This window comes from Haemaphysalis longicornis, unplaced genomic scaffold, assembly GCF_048455015.1.
Source record: "Haemaphysalis longicornis isolate Haplotype H1 unplaced genomic scaffold, Haemaphysalis longicornis Haplotype H1 scaffold_3, whole genome shotgun sequence".
In the NCBI taxonomy this organism is placed as follows: Eukaryota; Metazoa; Arthropoda; class Arachnida; order Ixodida; family Ixodidae; genus Haemaphysalis; species Haemaphysalis longicornis.
This window is the reverse complement of record NW_027526335.1, coordinates 72,611,762-72,628,922: the sequence shown is the minus strand read 5'-3', so window position 1 is coordinate 72,628,922 and position 17,161 is coordinate 72,611,762. Positions and strand designations below refer to the sequence as shown.

General features: G+C 46.0%; 1 protein-coding gene across 2 annotated transcripts in view; it reads right to left on the bottom strand.

Annotated features, from left to right (window-relative positions):
* The window catches only part of LOC144174620 (fatty acyl-CoA reductase 1-like), a 47,629-nt gene extending 31,162 nt beyond the window's left edge, over window positions 1-16,467 (bottom strand). The window contains exons 1-6 of one of the 2 annotated variants that reach the window (XM_077703395.1): window positions 16,155-16,467; window positions 14,531-14,637; window positions 4,263-4,379; window positions 4,016-4,191; window positions 1,491-1,563; window positions 946-1,052 (exon numbers count right to left, since the gene is read on the bottom strand). In XM_077703395.1, the coding sequence (XP_077559521.1) occupies window positions 946-1,052; window positions 1,491-1,563; window positions 4,016-4,191; window positions 4,263-4,379; window positions 14,531-14,637; window positions 16,155-16,173 (599 nt within the window). In that variant the 5' untranslated portion in view covers window positions 16,174-16,467. The remainder of the gene's footprint in view (window positions 1-945; window positions 1,053-1,490; window positions 1,564-4,015; window positions 4,192-4,262; window positions 4,380-14,530; window positions 14,638-16,154) is intronic. The other variant, XM_077703396.1, reaches the window with a different exon arrangement.
* Window positions 16,468-17,161: the final 694 nt, after the last annotated feature.

Genomic DNA, 17,161 nt, shown 5'->3' with positions numbered 1-17,161 from the left:
ACGAGCCTTTGCATAAAGCAGCTTCCCTGTACTCCCAAACTGGCTTGAAATTGTAAAAGCATGTTCTTGATGGGGAGTGTGCAGGGCCACAATGGTAAGCCATAAAAAGCAGGTCACATATCCGGGCCTCTTCTTTATTGCCCAAAGAATTTAAGGGTTTTCAAGGAGAAGGAAAAAATGCGAGGCTTTCAAGGCCCTTGAAAACTCAATTCTCAATTTCAAGGGTTTTCAAGGTTTTCAAGGACCTGTACGAACCCTGCCTATACCATACGGTGTGGGAGTGCCAAAAAACATCGGACCTGCAACCAATCCCCAACCCTCCATAGAGCAGTGGACGGCGTGGTTGACCAGCTAGGACCCTACGTCCCAGCTTGACCTGGTGCAAAGGGCCCGCGCAGCCTGCCGCAGCCAGGGGATCCCAGACTAGGGACCCCCTCCACCGGGCGGGTGCCCTAACAACTGCGCCTGTTGTTGTCAATAAAGATTTCATTCATGCATTCATTCACCATCATAGGTGCACCCCTCCCTATTGATGCAACAAGTCAGTGCCCGTCCACGGAGTGTGCTGAGGCAGACACTGTCACCGGCACGCGTGCCACAAAGACCTTCCATAGCGGAACGGTCAAAACAATGTAAACGCAGTGTAATAATATCCGCGCAAAAATGTGACTGCGCTCTACAGGTTCGAAGCAATGGAAAATCAAAACTGACAGTTATCATTTAATTTCATCTAATTATTTATTGTGCACTCAAGTACTTAAAAGTGCTGTTTCTTGATTGCTGAGCCTGAGTAAGCACCAATCAAAGCAATAAAAAGATAACATGAACATTTGGTGCTAGTCCTCCTATAATAAACAGCATTTGTGCACACAATGTGTAGGTTATGCTATAAAGAAGAACATTGTCAGAAACATGACACATGTGCTTAGGCTGTGAGGAACTTACTTTGTACAGGAAATGATGTCTTGGGGGTGTATGTGTGATGGGTATATTCGTTCATCTAGCTTCTTGCAGTCACAATTGCAGTAAGCAGTAGAAACGTGCACCACTGCCTGCAATAAATGAACAGGAATGCGTGCAATTACACATTACATCCAGGTGTTCCTACAAAACCCCGCACAACATAATGCTCTAAGATTTTAACTTTTCAGCAACCAAATTAGGTTTCTGCAGTCAAATGTTATGAGACGCTTGACTACATTGTTTTAATAAGTGCTTGATTGCTTCACAGTTGGCACCCTTCCTCAAGAAAGGGTGCCAAAGAGTGCAAAATCAAAATAACTGTAGAAACGTGAACCTTTCGGTTCTTAAAATACAGTGCCTCCTAAATAAACTAAGAAAACTATCAAAGCTGAATATTTTCTGTATTTCTGAAAGACTTAATCTTTTCATATAGGCCCATGCCGTCCAAGAGCTTTAAAAAGAAATAGCTGTTAGTGCACAGCAAAGATGTGCTGCTGGGAAGCCAAAAAAAGAAGAAAAGAACTCACCTGTAGGTTTTTCATTTCATGACAAAGCTTGAGCACTTTCCTAGTTCCTTCCATATTCATCTCTACAGCTTGCCTGTGAAGAAATATGGACCAAAATGGCAGTTATGTAAGGGTGACTGATCCTGTCAGCTTTCCTTAGCACATTTACGAACAATAGTTGGCAAACACCAAGTGTACACACACTTTGCCTTTGCTACAGGTACTATGCAGTGTTTTCCTGCCAGTATATCCTGTGCTAACTTCGACAAATTTATCCCCGCAAACTTCTTGAACTTATCTGCCCATTTAACTTTCTGCCGTCCCCTGCCACGCTTGCTTTCTCTAGGAATCCACTCTGTTACCCTTAATGACCAACGGTTATCTTGCTTTCGCATGACATGCCCTGCCCACGTCCATTTCTTCTTAATTTCTACTAATATGTCCTTAACACGCGTTTGTTCTCGCTCTCTTCTTGTCCCTTAATATTAAGTTGCCCCTATCATCTTTCATTCCATTGCTTGCTGAGTCCTCGATTTAAGTTGAACCCTCTTAGTGAGCCTCCAAGTTTCTGCCCCGTAGGTGAGCATTGGTAAGATGCAGCTGTCATACACTTTCTTCTTCAGGGACAATGGTAGGCTGCCATTCATTATCTGAGAATGCCTCACGAATGCACTCCACCTCATTCTTATCCTTCTTATTATCTCTGCCTCATGGTTGGGATCTGGAGTCACAACTTGGCCTAAAAAGATCTATTCGCTTACCACTTCCACCGCCTCGCCACCTATCTCAAACAGCTGTGCGCTCCCGAGGCTACTGAGCATTAGTTTAGTTGTCTGCATATTAAACTTCAGGCCCACAATTCTACTCTGCTTGTCCAGTGTGGTAATCATGCTTTGCAATTCGTCCCCCGAGTTAGTTAACAAGGCAACGTCATCAGCAAATCTGAGGTTACTGAGGTATTCTCCATCAACCCTTACGCCAACCTGTTCCCAATCCAATACCTCTCATAAACATGCTGTGAATAACATTGGAGAGATTGTGTCTCCTTGTCTGATGCCCTTCTTTATAAGTTATTTACTGCTCTCCTTATGAAGGACGATAGTAGCTGTGGACCCATTGCAGATATCCTCTAGTATTCTTATATAATGCTCGTTTACACCCCGATTCCGCAATGCCTGCATTACTGCTGAGGTTTCGAGAATGCTCTCTCATAATCTATGAAGGCTATTCATAAGCATAATCTATGAAGGCCTGTATACAGGGTGTCCCAGCTATCATGCACCAAGTTTTAAAAAAAGAGTAATGGCGTAACTCGAAGAAAACCTATTGGATAATGTTTGCAGTACTGTGAAGAAGCGGTGACTAATTTTTTCGTTAATGAGACTTAACTAATTATTTCTAATTAATTATCTAACTCAATAATTACTGTCCTAATCACGAAAGTGTCAATGAGGCACTTGTAGGTACCCACGAGGGGCATCTAACTGCGGTATTTTCAGCGACGATCTAATTACGTACACATTTATTCTGACTGATAAAGAAAACCCGCGAAATATGAAAAATACCACGTGACAGCGCGTCCGCGCGCATCGTAAAGCAACGCCCTCAAACTGGCTGCCTCTGAGTTAGCCAGAATAAAATAAACAAAAGAAAGAAAGAAGAAATCGCCACCGAGTTTGTGCCTTATCTGCACACGCGCTTTATCAAGGTGATGCGCTGTCTCTTCGGGTGGGTAACACCGGAAGCAGTTGCTTTCAATCAGCTTATTTGGCGACGCTGCTTTACAATGCGCGCGGATGCGCCGTCACGTGGTATTTTTCATATTTCGCGGGTTTTCTTTATCAGTCAGAATAAATGAGTACGCAATTAGTTCGTCGCTGAAAATACCGCAGTTAGATGCCCCTCGTGGGTACCTACAAGTGCCTCATTGACACTTTCGTGATTAGGACAGTAATTATCGAGTTAGATAATTAATTAGAAATAATTAGTTAAGTCTAATTAACGAAAAAATTAGTCACCGCTTCTTCACAGTACTGCAAACATTATCCAATAGGTTTTCTTCGAGTTTCGCCATTACTCTTTTTTTAAAACTTGGTGCATGATAGCTGGGACACCCTGTATAACCAGCCCTAATTACATGGTACATGTATACGCATCAAAGAAGCAAAGTAAAATGTGCGTCCGATAACAAGCTCGACTTACAATGACAACGTCCCCTCAATTTTTTCATGCACATGTACACATCACTCTGAACCAGTTTTTAAGATTGGCCCAGAATGATTCCAGTGCTGCCTGGAATTGTGTAATGTACAGTGAACACACCCTCAACATCTGTGCATGCATTTTACAATGGTGTGAAGTTTGCAGGAGCGCACTGTATATTGGTATGGTGGCCCAAATGCAGTCATCGCACTTAACAAACACTCCAGAACAATGCCACAGACCACAATTTTCAAACTTGTCCGTTCAAGTTCACACTCGATAACTGCAGCCAGACAGCCGGCCACTGGTAAAGAGGGTGCAAGCAATAACAGCCGCTTGCCCACCTAAGCGTTTCGTTGAACTTGATGGTGGCGGCAGAGTGGAAGACCACGGAGACCTCCCGCGTGAGAAGCTCATAGTCGGCCGGCTGCAGGCCCAGCCCAGGCTCGGTCAGGTCCCCGTCGACGGCCACCAGTTTGCCCAGCGCCTGGGCGTGCTCCCGGTGGACGTGCTCGAAGCACTGCAACGCATCAGGAGAGGGCACGTCCTTAGTCCCCGAGCGCTCCCCACACTCTTCCAACACGTGCATACCTCCGCCTTGAGCAGCGAGGACAGCCGCTCTTTCGACTTGGACCCTTTCCTCGGCCGTATCAACAGAAAGATCTGCTGGATGCCTGGGCAGGAGCGCAGCAGCTTCTCAAGGAGGATCTGCAAGCACAGGCCACCACCCTTAGAGCGCTCCCTAGATGACTTGACGCACGAGGCTCAGCCAATGGGGACAACACGGAGTTATCTCAGTTTCAATGAATCCACAAGTACATCTCTTAACCCTGATCTCTACATGTTATTTACGTATATGCTGAACGTCCCTAGCAGGAAATATGCAGACTAAGGACACACGTGCCCTGTTCTTGCCTCTCAGAAGGTACACTCAAATAAAGGCCAACACTGGGCTCAAGCTATTATTTGAATGAGGTAACTAGGAAGTTATTAATTAATCGGATCTGCACTAGACAGTACTATGCAGATGAGCAATGACACATGCCCAAGAGCACTGAATGTCCCTTAAACGTGCCACAAGAACAGCATACAAGTTTGGTTCATTAGAAAGACTGCTTTGTCCCAACAACAGTGATACCAATTTTATCGCAACCAACCAACAGATAATCTAGATATTAAAAAAAAAAACAGATGACGCGGTGGCAACTTCCCAGCCACCCTACCGCGATTTCTGTGATGTCACAGAACCTTGTTTGTGCGAGTGGCAGCCACCAACCAAAGCTACTGCCAAGAGAGTTCCGTCTGTTCGTATTTTTTTAATGCTAAAACGCCATTAACACACTGATAACTGCGTTTTTCGTTCTGGGCCATAAAGCATCCCTCCTGCCCTCATTATGCCACTGTAGCGCATTATTCAAAAGTTTTCTATATTTTTGTGTGTTTTTTTGTTGTTGTTGTTTAAAGACATCTTTTGCGGCTGGAATGGAGCTGAATGAGTTACCAAAGGCTAGTTTTTTTTCAACGAAAGGGAGGAAGAAACAAAGGTAAAGGAAAGGCAGGAATGTTAACCAGGCAACGGCCTAGTATGCTATCCTACACGGGGGAAAGGGGAACAATGAGGAAAAAGAGGAAAACAGAGAAAGAAGGGGAAAGGTACAGACATAGCGTAAAGTGGTGTGCTTAGCAGCAGGACTTTATAGACAAAAAATTTCAGTGAGTTCACAGAGGGTAGCCTTTCGTGTGAGTCTTCTGTGCAAGTCCATTGTTTTTAGAAAACACAGGAGCGCTTTTGTCACCTTGCGAGTAGATGACGGAGAAGGCCAGTGGCCCAGGATTTTCTCCTCAGAGAACGGCCGCCGAGAGTCTAGCTTCCGTAGAGCTGAACAGAGCTGGCCTCTTTCCGATGAAAAACATGCACACTCGCATAGGACATGTCGTATGGTCTCCGGTGTGTCACGGACTTTCCACACCTCACTGGCTGCCATTCCGATCAAATAGGAGTAAGCATTCGCGAATGGGATTCCAAGCCAGAGGCGACAAAGAATGGTTGCATCAGACCGTGGGAGGCCTAATGGAAGTGGACACTGAAGATGCGGGTCCAGGGCATCAACACAAGCACTCGTGAACTCTTGGGTAGTCCATTTGGATATCACGGTCTCCCGGGCAAGTTTGCAGAGAGTCCTATTAGGCAAAGTTGTTTTCTGTCTTCACGACCCTTTTGAATGCACCAAACAACCTAGGTGATGCTCAATTGAAATCTGATCAGTAGAAGAAAGTCTATGCAGCTTTGCTTTGCTTTGCTTTAAAAGGAACAGGAAATCTAGAAATTGTGCTAGTGCAGGGGCAATGACCTAGCAGTTTATTGGGCTGAAGGTCGGGTAAACACCTGGTATCAGCAGCCTTGCACTGCAGCTTGCACTTCGAAAAGCTATTGGAGATAATCCGGCAGACAGGCTGGAGGAATGCAAGGCTGATAAGGTTATCCCCCCGCTGATACCAATCGGCTGCGCGGCAGCGCAAACCCCCAGCCCGGGACTCACCTGATCACGTTCTAATGGAACTCGCCAATTCACGACCCAAGGGTTTCAAAAGCATTGTGCACCGATACGAAAGGTTTTACAAATTCATAGGAATGTTCCTAACAGCCTAGTTTGCGTTTTAAAGAAATAGTATATCACATCTTTACGGAGATAAAAAATAAGCAAGAAACGCATTTTTGGTTTATCCAGTTTTCACTAGATGGCACTAGCTGTCTAGCAAGCCAAAGTTTTGTTTGTTTATTTCAGTACAAAGTGACATTTATCTAAAATGAGCAAAATAGGCCGTTGTGAGCATTGATATATATTTGTAAGCTTTTTGTATTGGTGCACGATGTTTTTTTAATTTCATGGACCGTGAAGTAGCAAGTTCCATAGGAATGTTAACAGGTGACTCCCCCTTAACCAAGTTTCCTATAGTGTGCAGATAAACTGATTGCCTCTAGAAGGAGACAAAATGAATGCAGGCACAACTGGTAGTTCTGCGAAAATTCCTCCACAAAAAAAAAAAACTGCCCTGGCCAAGAAGCCGTACGCTGCATCCAACAGCCTTCCCTGTTACACACCGTAAGAGCACAATGCACCAAAAGTGGCTAGGTTTTAAAGGGACACTGAAAACAACCAACAATTTGGTTTCAAATGAAAGTCTAATCTTCTCATAGCCATTTTAGCGCTGACTTAATGCCGAAAGATGCCTTAATTGCTGAGAAATCGCTAATCGAACGCTGATCATACGTGATGTAAACAGTGACTGCAGTCGCTGTTTGCATCACAATAAACTGGAAGCAAGCGAGGCAGTGGCGCTGTATAGTGGTGCAGAAGCAACCCAATACAACGGTACCAAGTACCGAGTGGTTTGGTCAGTTTCGTTCAAATCAATCGTGCTTTCTCGAACTCCCACATGCCTTGTAGCTCCGGAACACTAAGCAAAAAGTTCCTTCATCGGACCCGTGATCGGTATTGACACTTTGTTTAAGAAAAGCATTGTCCTTTTGAGGCCCTGCATATGTTCACGTCGAACCAACCGCTCGTGCATAGCTCGCACGCTTCCTCGAAAAGCAGTACCGCCGCCCCAAGTATGGACGGGTGGCGCCATCCAGCAGCAGCCAGAAAAAAAGTTACACACGCCAGATGTCTTAACCACTTCCGGTGCAAGTTGCATGGTATAGCCAGTGGCGGCAGCACCTGTCTTCAAACTTTCACTATTTTCTACCTCATTTTTAAAAAAAAGGCTATGCTTAAGAGTGGTACATTCGTGTTCTCGGCGAGCTAATGTATCATTCTAGAGCAACTTTTATTTTTACTTCAGCGTCCCTTTAAGCTTGGTTTCAGCATTGCGTGAGGAAACAATTCACAGAGCAATAACTGCGAATGTTTCCCAACCTCAACCCCAATTAATGAATGCCTCAAAAAATGTACCAAGAAAATGCATGCTAGTGCTTCCTTGCCTATTATTGATGTCTATAATGGCAGGAATCGAGTTCCTGTTCAATCCAAATAAAAGCTCAAATTTTCAGCAATAATAGAAGTTCTATGTACGAATAGGTACTCAGGTTTCTTTTTTGTTTTGTTTTTTAACCTGAAACAGGGAAAGTAATAATAGCTAGAGCAGTTTTACAAATACTTTTAAAATTGTGTTACAGTAAAACCCCACTAATTCAGATTTCACGGGACAGGAGAGAATGTTCAAACTAACAGAGTATCTGAAGTATCGCGAGTACGGTCATAACAACTGAAAAATGTTTTCAACATCACCAAACTTTCATTTTTTTTTTAATTCAGCAATTGTCGTTTGCTTCGCGGAGATGATTTGCAAGGAAATCACTATTTCGCAAACTTCCTGAAGGTGATTAAGTCAACGCACACTATCTGGGGAAACCATAAAAATTTCCTCTAGGGCGCTTAATGCATGCATGGCATCCTTTAGTGTGTGGCGGGGGCATTCATCGTAATCACTAGGGTCTTCGTCAGCCAACCCCCCTTCGGCTTCATCCAAAACCTTAGAGACACTGTCACTGTCGGTAACCTTGCCGACCGTGGAATCCTTGTCTATTGCGATGTAGTCCCCACCTCAACTCGGTGGGGAGTCCAAATTAACCAAGCTGTGGCCGAATCTGTCCAAATTAATGAGAGTTTTCAGCCACAGAACAATGCAGAGTTTGGGCAACACCAGACGCCGCGTCCAAATTAACTGAAATTCCGAATTAATGGGGGCCGAACTAACAGGGTTTTACTGTATAGGTCACGGCAGTTGTATTGCATTTAAAGCAACCAGATTCAATGCTTAAATAAACTTAACTCAGCAAATAATTTTAAGAAATGCGAGCCTACTGACATCGAAGAAAAATAAATAACAAACAATAAAAACTACACCCTCCATATTTCACAATCACACTCTTTGCGGCCCCTTTTAAAATTGCAATGCCACGACGCCCAACACAAGAATACACGATCGGCTATTGTGCGGTTCTGAGGGCTGAACGGTGAACAGATCGAGTGGCTCTCCAAAATGAATTGCGCGAGCTGATCGGCCTACCAGGCTCCCTGTACGAGGCAGGTGTTGAATTCTACTGCGGGAGTGAGTTCTTTACGAGCCTGCCACACATCGCCTGACCGCGAGTTTTCCTTGATGAGACCACGGTTCAATGAAAAGATTTAATGCACCTTTGCACGCCTGTCTGCACGGTGCCAGGACATAAAAACTACCGCGCACTAGGGAACGACTTGAGTTTTGACATAGACTTCACTTGTACCACCTGATGCTCCCTCCTCACCTAGTCTCTCTTCCTCCATGGATTTATGCGTTGAAGCTGCGCTAAGGTGCACTACAGTAGAGAGCTGCGGATTAACTTCGACTGCCCAAGGAGCTTTACCGTGAGATCAATTCTCCTTCACACGGATTTGCTTTTCGCCTTCATTAGAAAAAGAAAGGGGAAATTTTCTTTTTATTGGACCCACTAGTCTCATCAAGGAGCCATGAGGACAAAATGCAAGTGTGGATCATTTAAAAGATTGCCTCGTTAGAATCATGCTGACACCACTTTTATTGTAAACTTCGCTCAAATAAGCTGTATAATTAGGAAAAAAGGGAATGGCCATGCGACCCACTAGCTCATTTCCCGCAACAGAACCTATGATGTCGTACCAGCCTGCTCTGCGATTGGCGGAGGCCAGAAAAAGCAAATGCAAATTAGGCAGAACTTATAAGCTTGCCAAACGAGCTATTTGCAGGTAAAGTTAGAGCACACTCTTTTTATATCAGTAAGAATGGTGGGACAAACAGTGGAAGTTACGCAAACACACGTAAACATAGAAGCACCGATGCGCACTGCTGTTGGTACTGTGCGCACTATGCTTGGTTTAGACGCACAGCACTGCGGGGCTTTGGGGTTGTCTCAGACGACACTGGCCGATGACGCAAGCAACGGTGTCTTACGTGACCACATTTGTCGAGCGAGCTCCATGTTTCATGAAACAATAATTTTCTCCATGAACCAGGTTTAAATACGGTCACAGACAAACCAAAGGCAGAAAACGGCTTGCCGCGGTGTGGTGGCGCCATATAGGTTGACTAACAGTAAACAAGTTTCCGCTCCACACCAATTTTAGCGAAAAGACCTGTTCTTATGACGTCATTGCAAACGTCGTTCAAACGCATGTTTTGGCATGAGAATCAAAATTTTAACTTAAATTGATCAATTTCCTAGTGAATAAAGCATCATTTGCTCCCGTACGAGTGCTGGGGGCACTATAGAACATGAAATATTTCGAATAAAACAAACTTGTATTTTGTCTTCATGTCCCCTTTAAGTTGTAAAATGCCCCCTTTCTTTACTCCTCTTTTTGCGGAATGGCACAGCTCTGTTGCAGTAGGAGGCACGCAGAGAGGAAAACACTGCACCCCAGAAAAAAAAAATTAATGTCCCAGATAATGCACCCCAGATCTGACCACAATGCCCAGATAAGCGATATTGGTGCAAAATAATGAAAAGGTCAGGCAAGATTTAGAACAGTACATTCACACATTTCAGGGAAAGTATAGGCAAATGCCTTCACTTTTGGGCCCTAAAGACAACTAGCAACTCCTTTTTTTCAGTTCTAAGTTAAAAATCCATCCACTGATTCTCAGCCAAAAAGCCTCTGAAACTACTGCTCATGAACCTCCTAAAGTATGAAGTCCTTTTAGTGGATGCCTGTCCTAATAGTCCAATGCATGTCTTAACAGGGGATCAGACAACGAAAGAAGGAAAACGACCTGCAGGCATTCAGATGTGAACATGGGGACTTAGCAGGGTTAATGCTTTGTCTAGAAATCAAAGTAAGCAAAGTTTACAAAAGCCAATGATTGGGGGTGTGCGAATATCGGAAATTTCAAATACAAGCCAACTAGCTTTTGTCAATCGATTCAAGTGTTGGAAAATCGATGCCTGTTCAGTAATCTGTTTTGGTCAAATATTTTGTATACCTGCAAATATTCTGGTAAGCTCCGAATGATAAGAATCAAAAGCTCACTCAACCAAGAACAAATCGTACTAGTGCCATACACTGCACACATGAAAGCTCAAATACATGCTCCAGTTCATTGTTTTCTTTTTCCCTTTATGCATACACTGGGCCCAATGGTAACACCAACACTTCTACGCAGCATCGAGTTTTCAGAAATGCGGTAATAAAAAAGAAAAAAAATTCTACTCAACATCCAAAGCCAGTGTTCGATTGAGCTCAGTTTGCAATTTCACTATTCAAACACTCCTGTAGATGACATTATCTGACAAATTCGCATGATCAAGGCATACTCTTCAAAAGCCTATCCAACTTCAGCCTCCTCAGCCAAGCTTAGGGAAACGCGAGGGCCCCTTGTGCAATGCTCAGATAACTTGGCCAAAGGAAGATTGCAAATTTCAAAAGAGGAAGTTCCTTCAGACCAGCCGTCAGGAAGAGCTTTCAGGAAGCGCTGCAACAACTGACTGATATGACGGTTGGTTATCTCTGCATGACAAGGCTTCGTCACTTGTCGGTGTTGCGCTACTTGGTTGCCTATGACGGACTGCATGATAGGCACACAGACGCATTGAATGCTCGCATACTTTGTCTACAGTTTCGTTCCCAGTTTCGTAGGAGTGCGGCTCAACTACCAGTGGTTGAATGGCGCAACAAGTATTGTGCAGCTTTAGCTTGTCTCAGGTTTTGAGGGTGCACCGTAAAGACCTTGAAAAACTGTTCTATGAGAGTAGACTTAAAACTTTCAAGATCATTTCCCTTGCATACTTAAACAAAAGCTTCCGCAGTTGTTTAATCCTTTGTTTCCATACCATACAGCATGATTTCTCAAAGTGGGTTCCGCGGAACCTCCTCGGGGTTCCGCGGGCCACTGATAAATTTTCCCTCATTCTGCACTCGCCAAGTAACTTAGGTAGATGGCGAACCCGAGGTTCAATCGATCTAAGGAGCCTCCATTACGCATGCCCAAGTGTCAGTAAGCACATCTCAGTGCACAACACAAAGGCGCGAGCTGTGCAGAAGCTTGTAGTCAGCCAGACTCTGAAAACGGGCCGCGTGGTTAAACTATTGCACTTGAATCTCGGCCTTATATTACCCCCCCTGCGCATTTCTGCTGTTTGGAGATAGGTGCCGCTAGCGTACGCGCTCACATAAAGTCGATATTCACGAGAAATAAATTCAAAAGCAAGCAAGCTTGCTTTTTTTTTTTAATTTATTGCACGTGAATGTAGCGTGAACCGAATGAACCATGGCGAGAGAGGGGGGGCGGGTTTCCCTGGCACTTGACGGAGCTTAGCAGGGTTCCCTGGGACCAACATGCCTGAGAACCCCTGCCATGCAGAACGGAGTAGCTTGAACTTGTCAGACTATAAAACCAAAGCTGTACTTCACATGCATGTGTGGCATTACTCTAGCATTCACCTGTACTTCCATCAGAACGCGTCAGTGCACAAAACTACCCGCAACGAAAACTCTAAAAACTGTGCGAATGAGCCAATCATGTGCTAACAAACTTGATAAGTGCCAGCAGCTTAAAGCTAACTATATCAAGCAAGTCAAGCCTGCTAGTTTACCCTAAACACGAGCAACATCCAGTATCACTGCCAAAAAGTTGCTCAAAGAAGAGCAGCCAAACCGTGCCTGCTTCAATGTCAAACTCTTCCAGTCACTGACAACATCTGCCACCATTACCAATGCCAGTACTTTATCTCTGACCTACTCGACTATCTCCGACACAGCAGCACGTGACATCACATGCAAAATAAGTGCGATGCGAAAGTCTGAATGGGCAAGAAAAGATAAGCTCCCGTCCACTTACTCTGCACGCTTGCAACTGTTGCGAGACATCACTAGGCTACTCCACTAGGATGCTGCGACACACACACAATGTTAAAGGAGTACTGACACGAAATTTTTATGTTACGTTTTTTTCGCTGCTATGCGTGCCTACCAGCCCACTAATCATAGAATGACAGATTAGACGGTCGAGCGCAGCGTAAACATTCATTTACGGCGTCGTTTATTCGTGCCAGTTTCGGTTTCGACTGAAAAACGCCGAGTGGCCGCAATGACAGCATGTATAACATGACGTCACCATTCTTGCCGTATCGCTGCCTCTCTGGAAGCGCGCGCGAGCGAGCGCACGCGCGCGCCCAGACCGGCCGAGGTTTTCGCCGTCCCCACAGGCCCGGGCAGCATGACGTCAGTCCCAAAACCATGACGTGTACACACGCCCGAGCAGCGCGCGCCAACCACAGCCAGCACCTCGGCTTCGCCACGGGAGCCCCGACGTCGGCAGTTTGGGGCACGTAGCAGATGATGTCACGTCGGCCCGCTCTGGGCTTTCTCGTGCGGGCGAAGATTAAAATGGATTTTAAATATGTTTCGCTGAACGGTTGCTGTTGAAACTTGCTGGGAGATATCTCCTGATGAAAAGGAAGCGTTTTACATAGTTATCTCAGCTTTGAAATTTCGTGTCAGTACTCCTTTAAGAAATTTCGGCAGTACTTTTGCAAGCGCTGGAGAGATATGGTGGCAGGGTATCCGAACATTGCCAAATATTTCCCGAAGTTGCTCGAGTTTGTGCCACAGCCGCCAAGCTCCTGCAGATTTTATTATACACCAGTACGCAACATTATACGTAATAGTGTACATCATATTTAGGGGTTGTTCGTTTTCAGGTTTTATATTTCTATAAAATTGGGGGGTAAATATCGGGTGCTATTTTTCAAACGGATAATCGGGGAGAAATCGAGGTTTTTTCTAAAACGATTCCAAAATTCGGTTGATTGATTGATTGATTGATTGATTGTGGGGTTTAATGCGCCGACGCAACGCAGGCTATGAGGCGCTCCGTAGTGGAGGGCTCCGGATTAATTTTGACCGCCTGGGGATCTTTAACGTGCGCTGAAATCTCGTACACACGCGCGTTTTTGCTTTTCGCCTCCATCAGAAAAGCGGTCGCCGCGGCCAAGAATCAAACCCGCGACCTCGTGCTCAGAAGCCTTAGCCACTGAGCCACCGCGGCGGGTGATTCCGAAATTTGGGTTTTTTCGGGTTAAATATATATATTCAGTAACACTCAGTTCATTTTATTACAAGCTGTTGCAAGCTTTATAACTTTACCACGCTAAGATTAGTGGGTGTTTCAATCTGTTTCAAGCTATCAGGGTTTTCTAGCAAATACTCTCTGAAATTCGGAATTTATTTTTTTTTTTTTTGGAAATGGATCAGTAATCATGGCAGAAAAGTGGATTGATAGCCTCCAAGAAATGAAACATTTTATTCACGAAAAGCTCGTCATCGATTTTTTTTACACACGTTTACATACATTATCATCTGCATTCGCAACAAGTCGGTCTTCGCTCGAGACCTGTCTGATCGCTGAACATACCTCAGCCGGGAGAAAGTTCTTTTGGCATCACAGCTTCCATTAGCTTGGCACAACAGTGTCAGTGCCACATTTGCCAGCCCGGGGTAGCGAGCGGTAGGGACATGCCAATACTCAATGCATTCAAAAGCTGTGTTTGTGGGGCTTGCTTAATGCAAATACTGGTTGCGAGCGGCGGACTGTCAGCGCACGCTTGTGCAGATCGCTGCTTTGAAAATGCCTAATTCGGGGAGAAATAGTGTTTAACCCGATTCTCCTGAAACATGCTCGGGGTGTGAAACAATTTTACCCGAAAATACACAACCCTGATCATTTTATACAGATGGCTATACACCAGTACGTAATATTTGCACATGCACTTCAAGGACACAGTGCCAAAACTGCGTACGCCACGACAGAGAAAAAGGAGTGAGCGAAAGTCAAATGCATACCTTACCAAGGAAGCCAGTCACCCCTGTGATGAGCACACTCTTGCCCTTGTAGAATTCTTGCACAGCCAATTCGTCAGTGTCGTTCATGGCTGATGAGGTTTCTCCTACTGTAGGCACAGATAGATTCGCAACGTTAAAACCGAGGCTTCACAAAACAAAAACAAAAAAAAAGCGTTGAAAAGCGTTCGCCAACGATCCCGCTTTCCGCGTATCATAAGTGGAAGTCAACGCTTTGGGCGTAACGCTGTAACTTGCAACTACCACCTGTCAATGCGCGCGGCGTTCTTGCCGTTACCTTCGCTTGAAGTTTGGGAACACAGCAGCTTCACACACGTCACGTACAGGGGGGATTAAAAGAAATGCGAACAACGGAGCGCACAGCCTCCGACACATGCTGCGCCGTCTGGTTGCAAAAACAGTAAACTGCGCGCATGCGCACTCCTTCGAGAGCGTTTGAGAGTGTGGCCTACATTATTGGGAAATGCTTGATCGAGAGGCGACGCCGGTCGTTAATTTTGAGGCGGCTTTTCACGCTGCGTCGCCACTGGGCAGGATGATCGTTGAAGAGCATCATGCTAGCGGCAATCAGCCTGCTGCGCGCTTGGCTCCTAAATGAGTAGATAACAGGATGCTCAGTGGTGACAGAGCATAACAAGACGCTTTATAATAAATGGCTGGCGTCGCTTCTTTATCAAGCATTTCCCGTAACAGTAGGCCACACTCTCAAACGCTCTGAAAGAACTACGCATGCGCGCAGTTTACTGACAGTGCAGCCAGACGGTGCAGCATGCGGCGGAGGCTGTGTGCTCCGTCGTTCGTATTTCTTTTAATCCCCCCTGTACGCTGCGCGGCAGCCGAAAAAAAAAAGGGGTAAAAAATAGAAAAGAAAGAGGGGGAGTGTCCGCGTGGCCCGAACGTCGTAGAGTTCAAGTAGCGCAACTGCATGGCGCACGCACGACCGGACACCGACAAGACGGTGCCTGATCTGGTCAATCTTCACCGAGCCTAGGCAGATCGCGCGCGTGTTTACAGAGGGCCACTCAACAGCCCACTTGTACCGATACAAGTTTCGGTCGCGAATGCACCGGCAGTTCGAGAGCTGGCACTAACGCTGCTGCTATTAACGCGAAGGACGTGGCAAGATCAAAACGCTTTCGCTTACGCGTCAAAAAACGGAAACGATAATGCATGCTGAGGTTTTGAATGCGGATATGTTTTACGGTGATGCGTGGTCCGACATTGTAATATCGACAAGGCGCCGCGAATCCGTGAGAAGAAAGGGTGAAAGGCCAGCTCGCTGCGGGCCCCGGATCACGTGTTTCTTTGTAAATGCTGTCTCCGCACAACGCAAAGCATCGCTTGTGCTGCGGCGAGCAACAGTAAACGGACGCACAGGCGTGGCAGCGATCTTGGAGCGGCCAGTCGGGAACGCCCAGCACAAATGCTCTCTTGCGCAATGACACATCCTCCGCTCTCCGGCACCGGCGGCCGCACTTGGAGAATCCGCGAAAATTCCACGCCGCTTCGCCCATCCACGGGGACACCGGTCCGACAACGTTCTCCTTATTAAGTTATACCACTGCCGGAACGGCCGGGAGGCCGAGCAGAAAAACCACTTCCCTACCTGCTTCCCGGGTTGACATGGTAGCAGCAGTCGTCGACCGTTTAATCGCTCGCACAGGCTACAGGTAGCGGTTCGAACTGGTTTGCAACGCTTCTGCTGGGGTGGCGGGTGGTACCGAAGGTGACAAAAAAATAATAAAAATGAAATTTGCAACGGCTACCTGCACACATTGGAACTACCGGACATCCATGGTCGCGAGGAGTACGGGGCCCTACATACACCGCAGCCACCGCTACTACCGCTTGGCGGCACGCGCGCGCACACACCCTCGCATGCCCTCCCTCGCCGGGGTCGCTGCAACCTCCTCGCGGAACACGGTACACCTTGGCCTCTTCCGCTGTGGCTGCTCCAACGCCCTCCTACGCGAACTACTCGCTATTCTCGCGCGACTGCTTTGAACCAATGGCGATCTCCTGAAGAAGATCGCTAAGCAACAAGTAATTGTTTTTTTTGTGACGTCATGCAAACAAAAACTCTAAACAAAAGAGGAATTTTTTTGGCAGCGTCTGGAACCCCACGCGGGGCACGAGATTTAGCCCCCTCGCAACGGCTCCTGCCCCGCGTGACGTCATATATACGTCATAGTGACGTCATATTAACAGCAATTGTTATTAGTTTGCGTAGTAGAATACAAAAATCACATTTTTTTTACATTTTAATAAAAAATTAGGAAGCCACTCATTTGCTAGAAGTTTTATAAAAGAATTTTTTTATTCGTTCTTTCGGAAGCCGCCGATGCTGCCGCTGCTGGCGGTATGGCGTATCCGAAAGTGCCGAAAGCCCTGAATGCCTGAATTTCTTGGGTCGACAACGTAGATGAAGCAGAGTTGATAGAGTTCGAAGCACTATCAGAATGTGCGAGAACGTTGCCGTATGCGGGCACCAAGCCAGCCTTTCCACACGGTAGCGAAATTCTCTCGAGTGATGCTGACCTGTGACCGCCTGCTGTATGCCGATGGTACCTGCGTTAGATCTACGACATCGCGCAGCCGAGTGGCCCCGTTCGA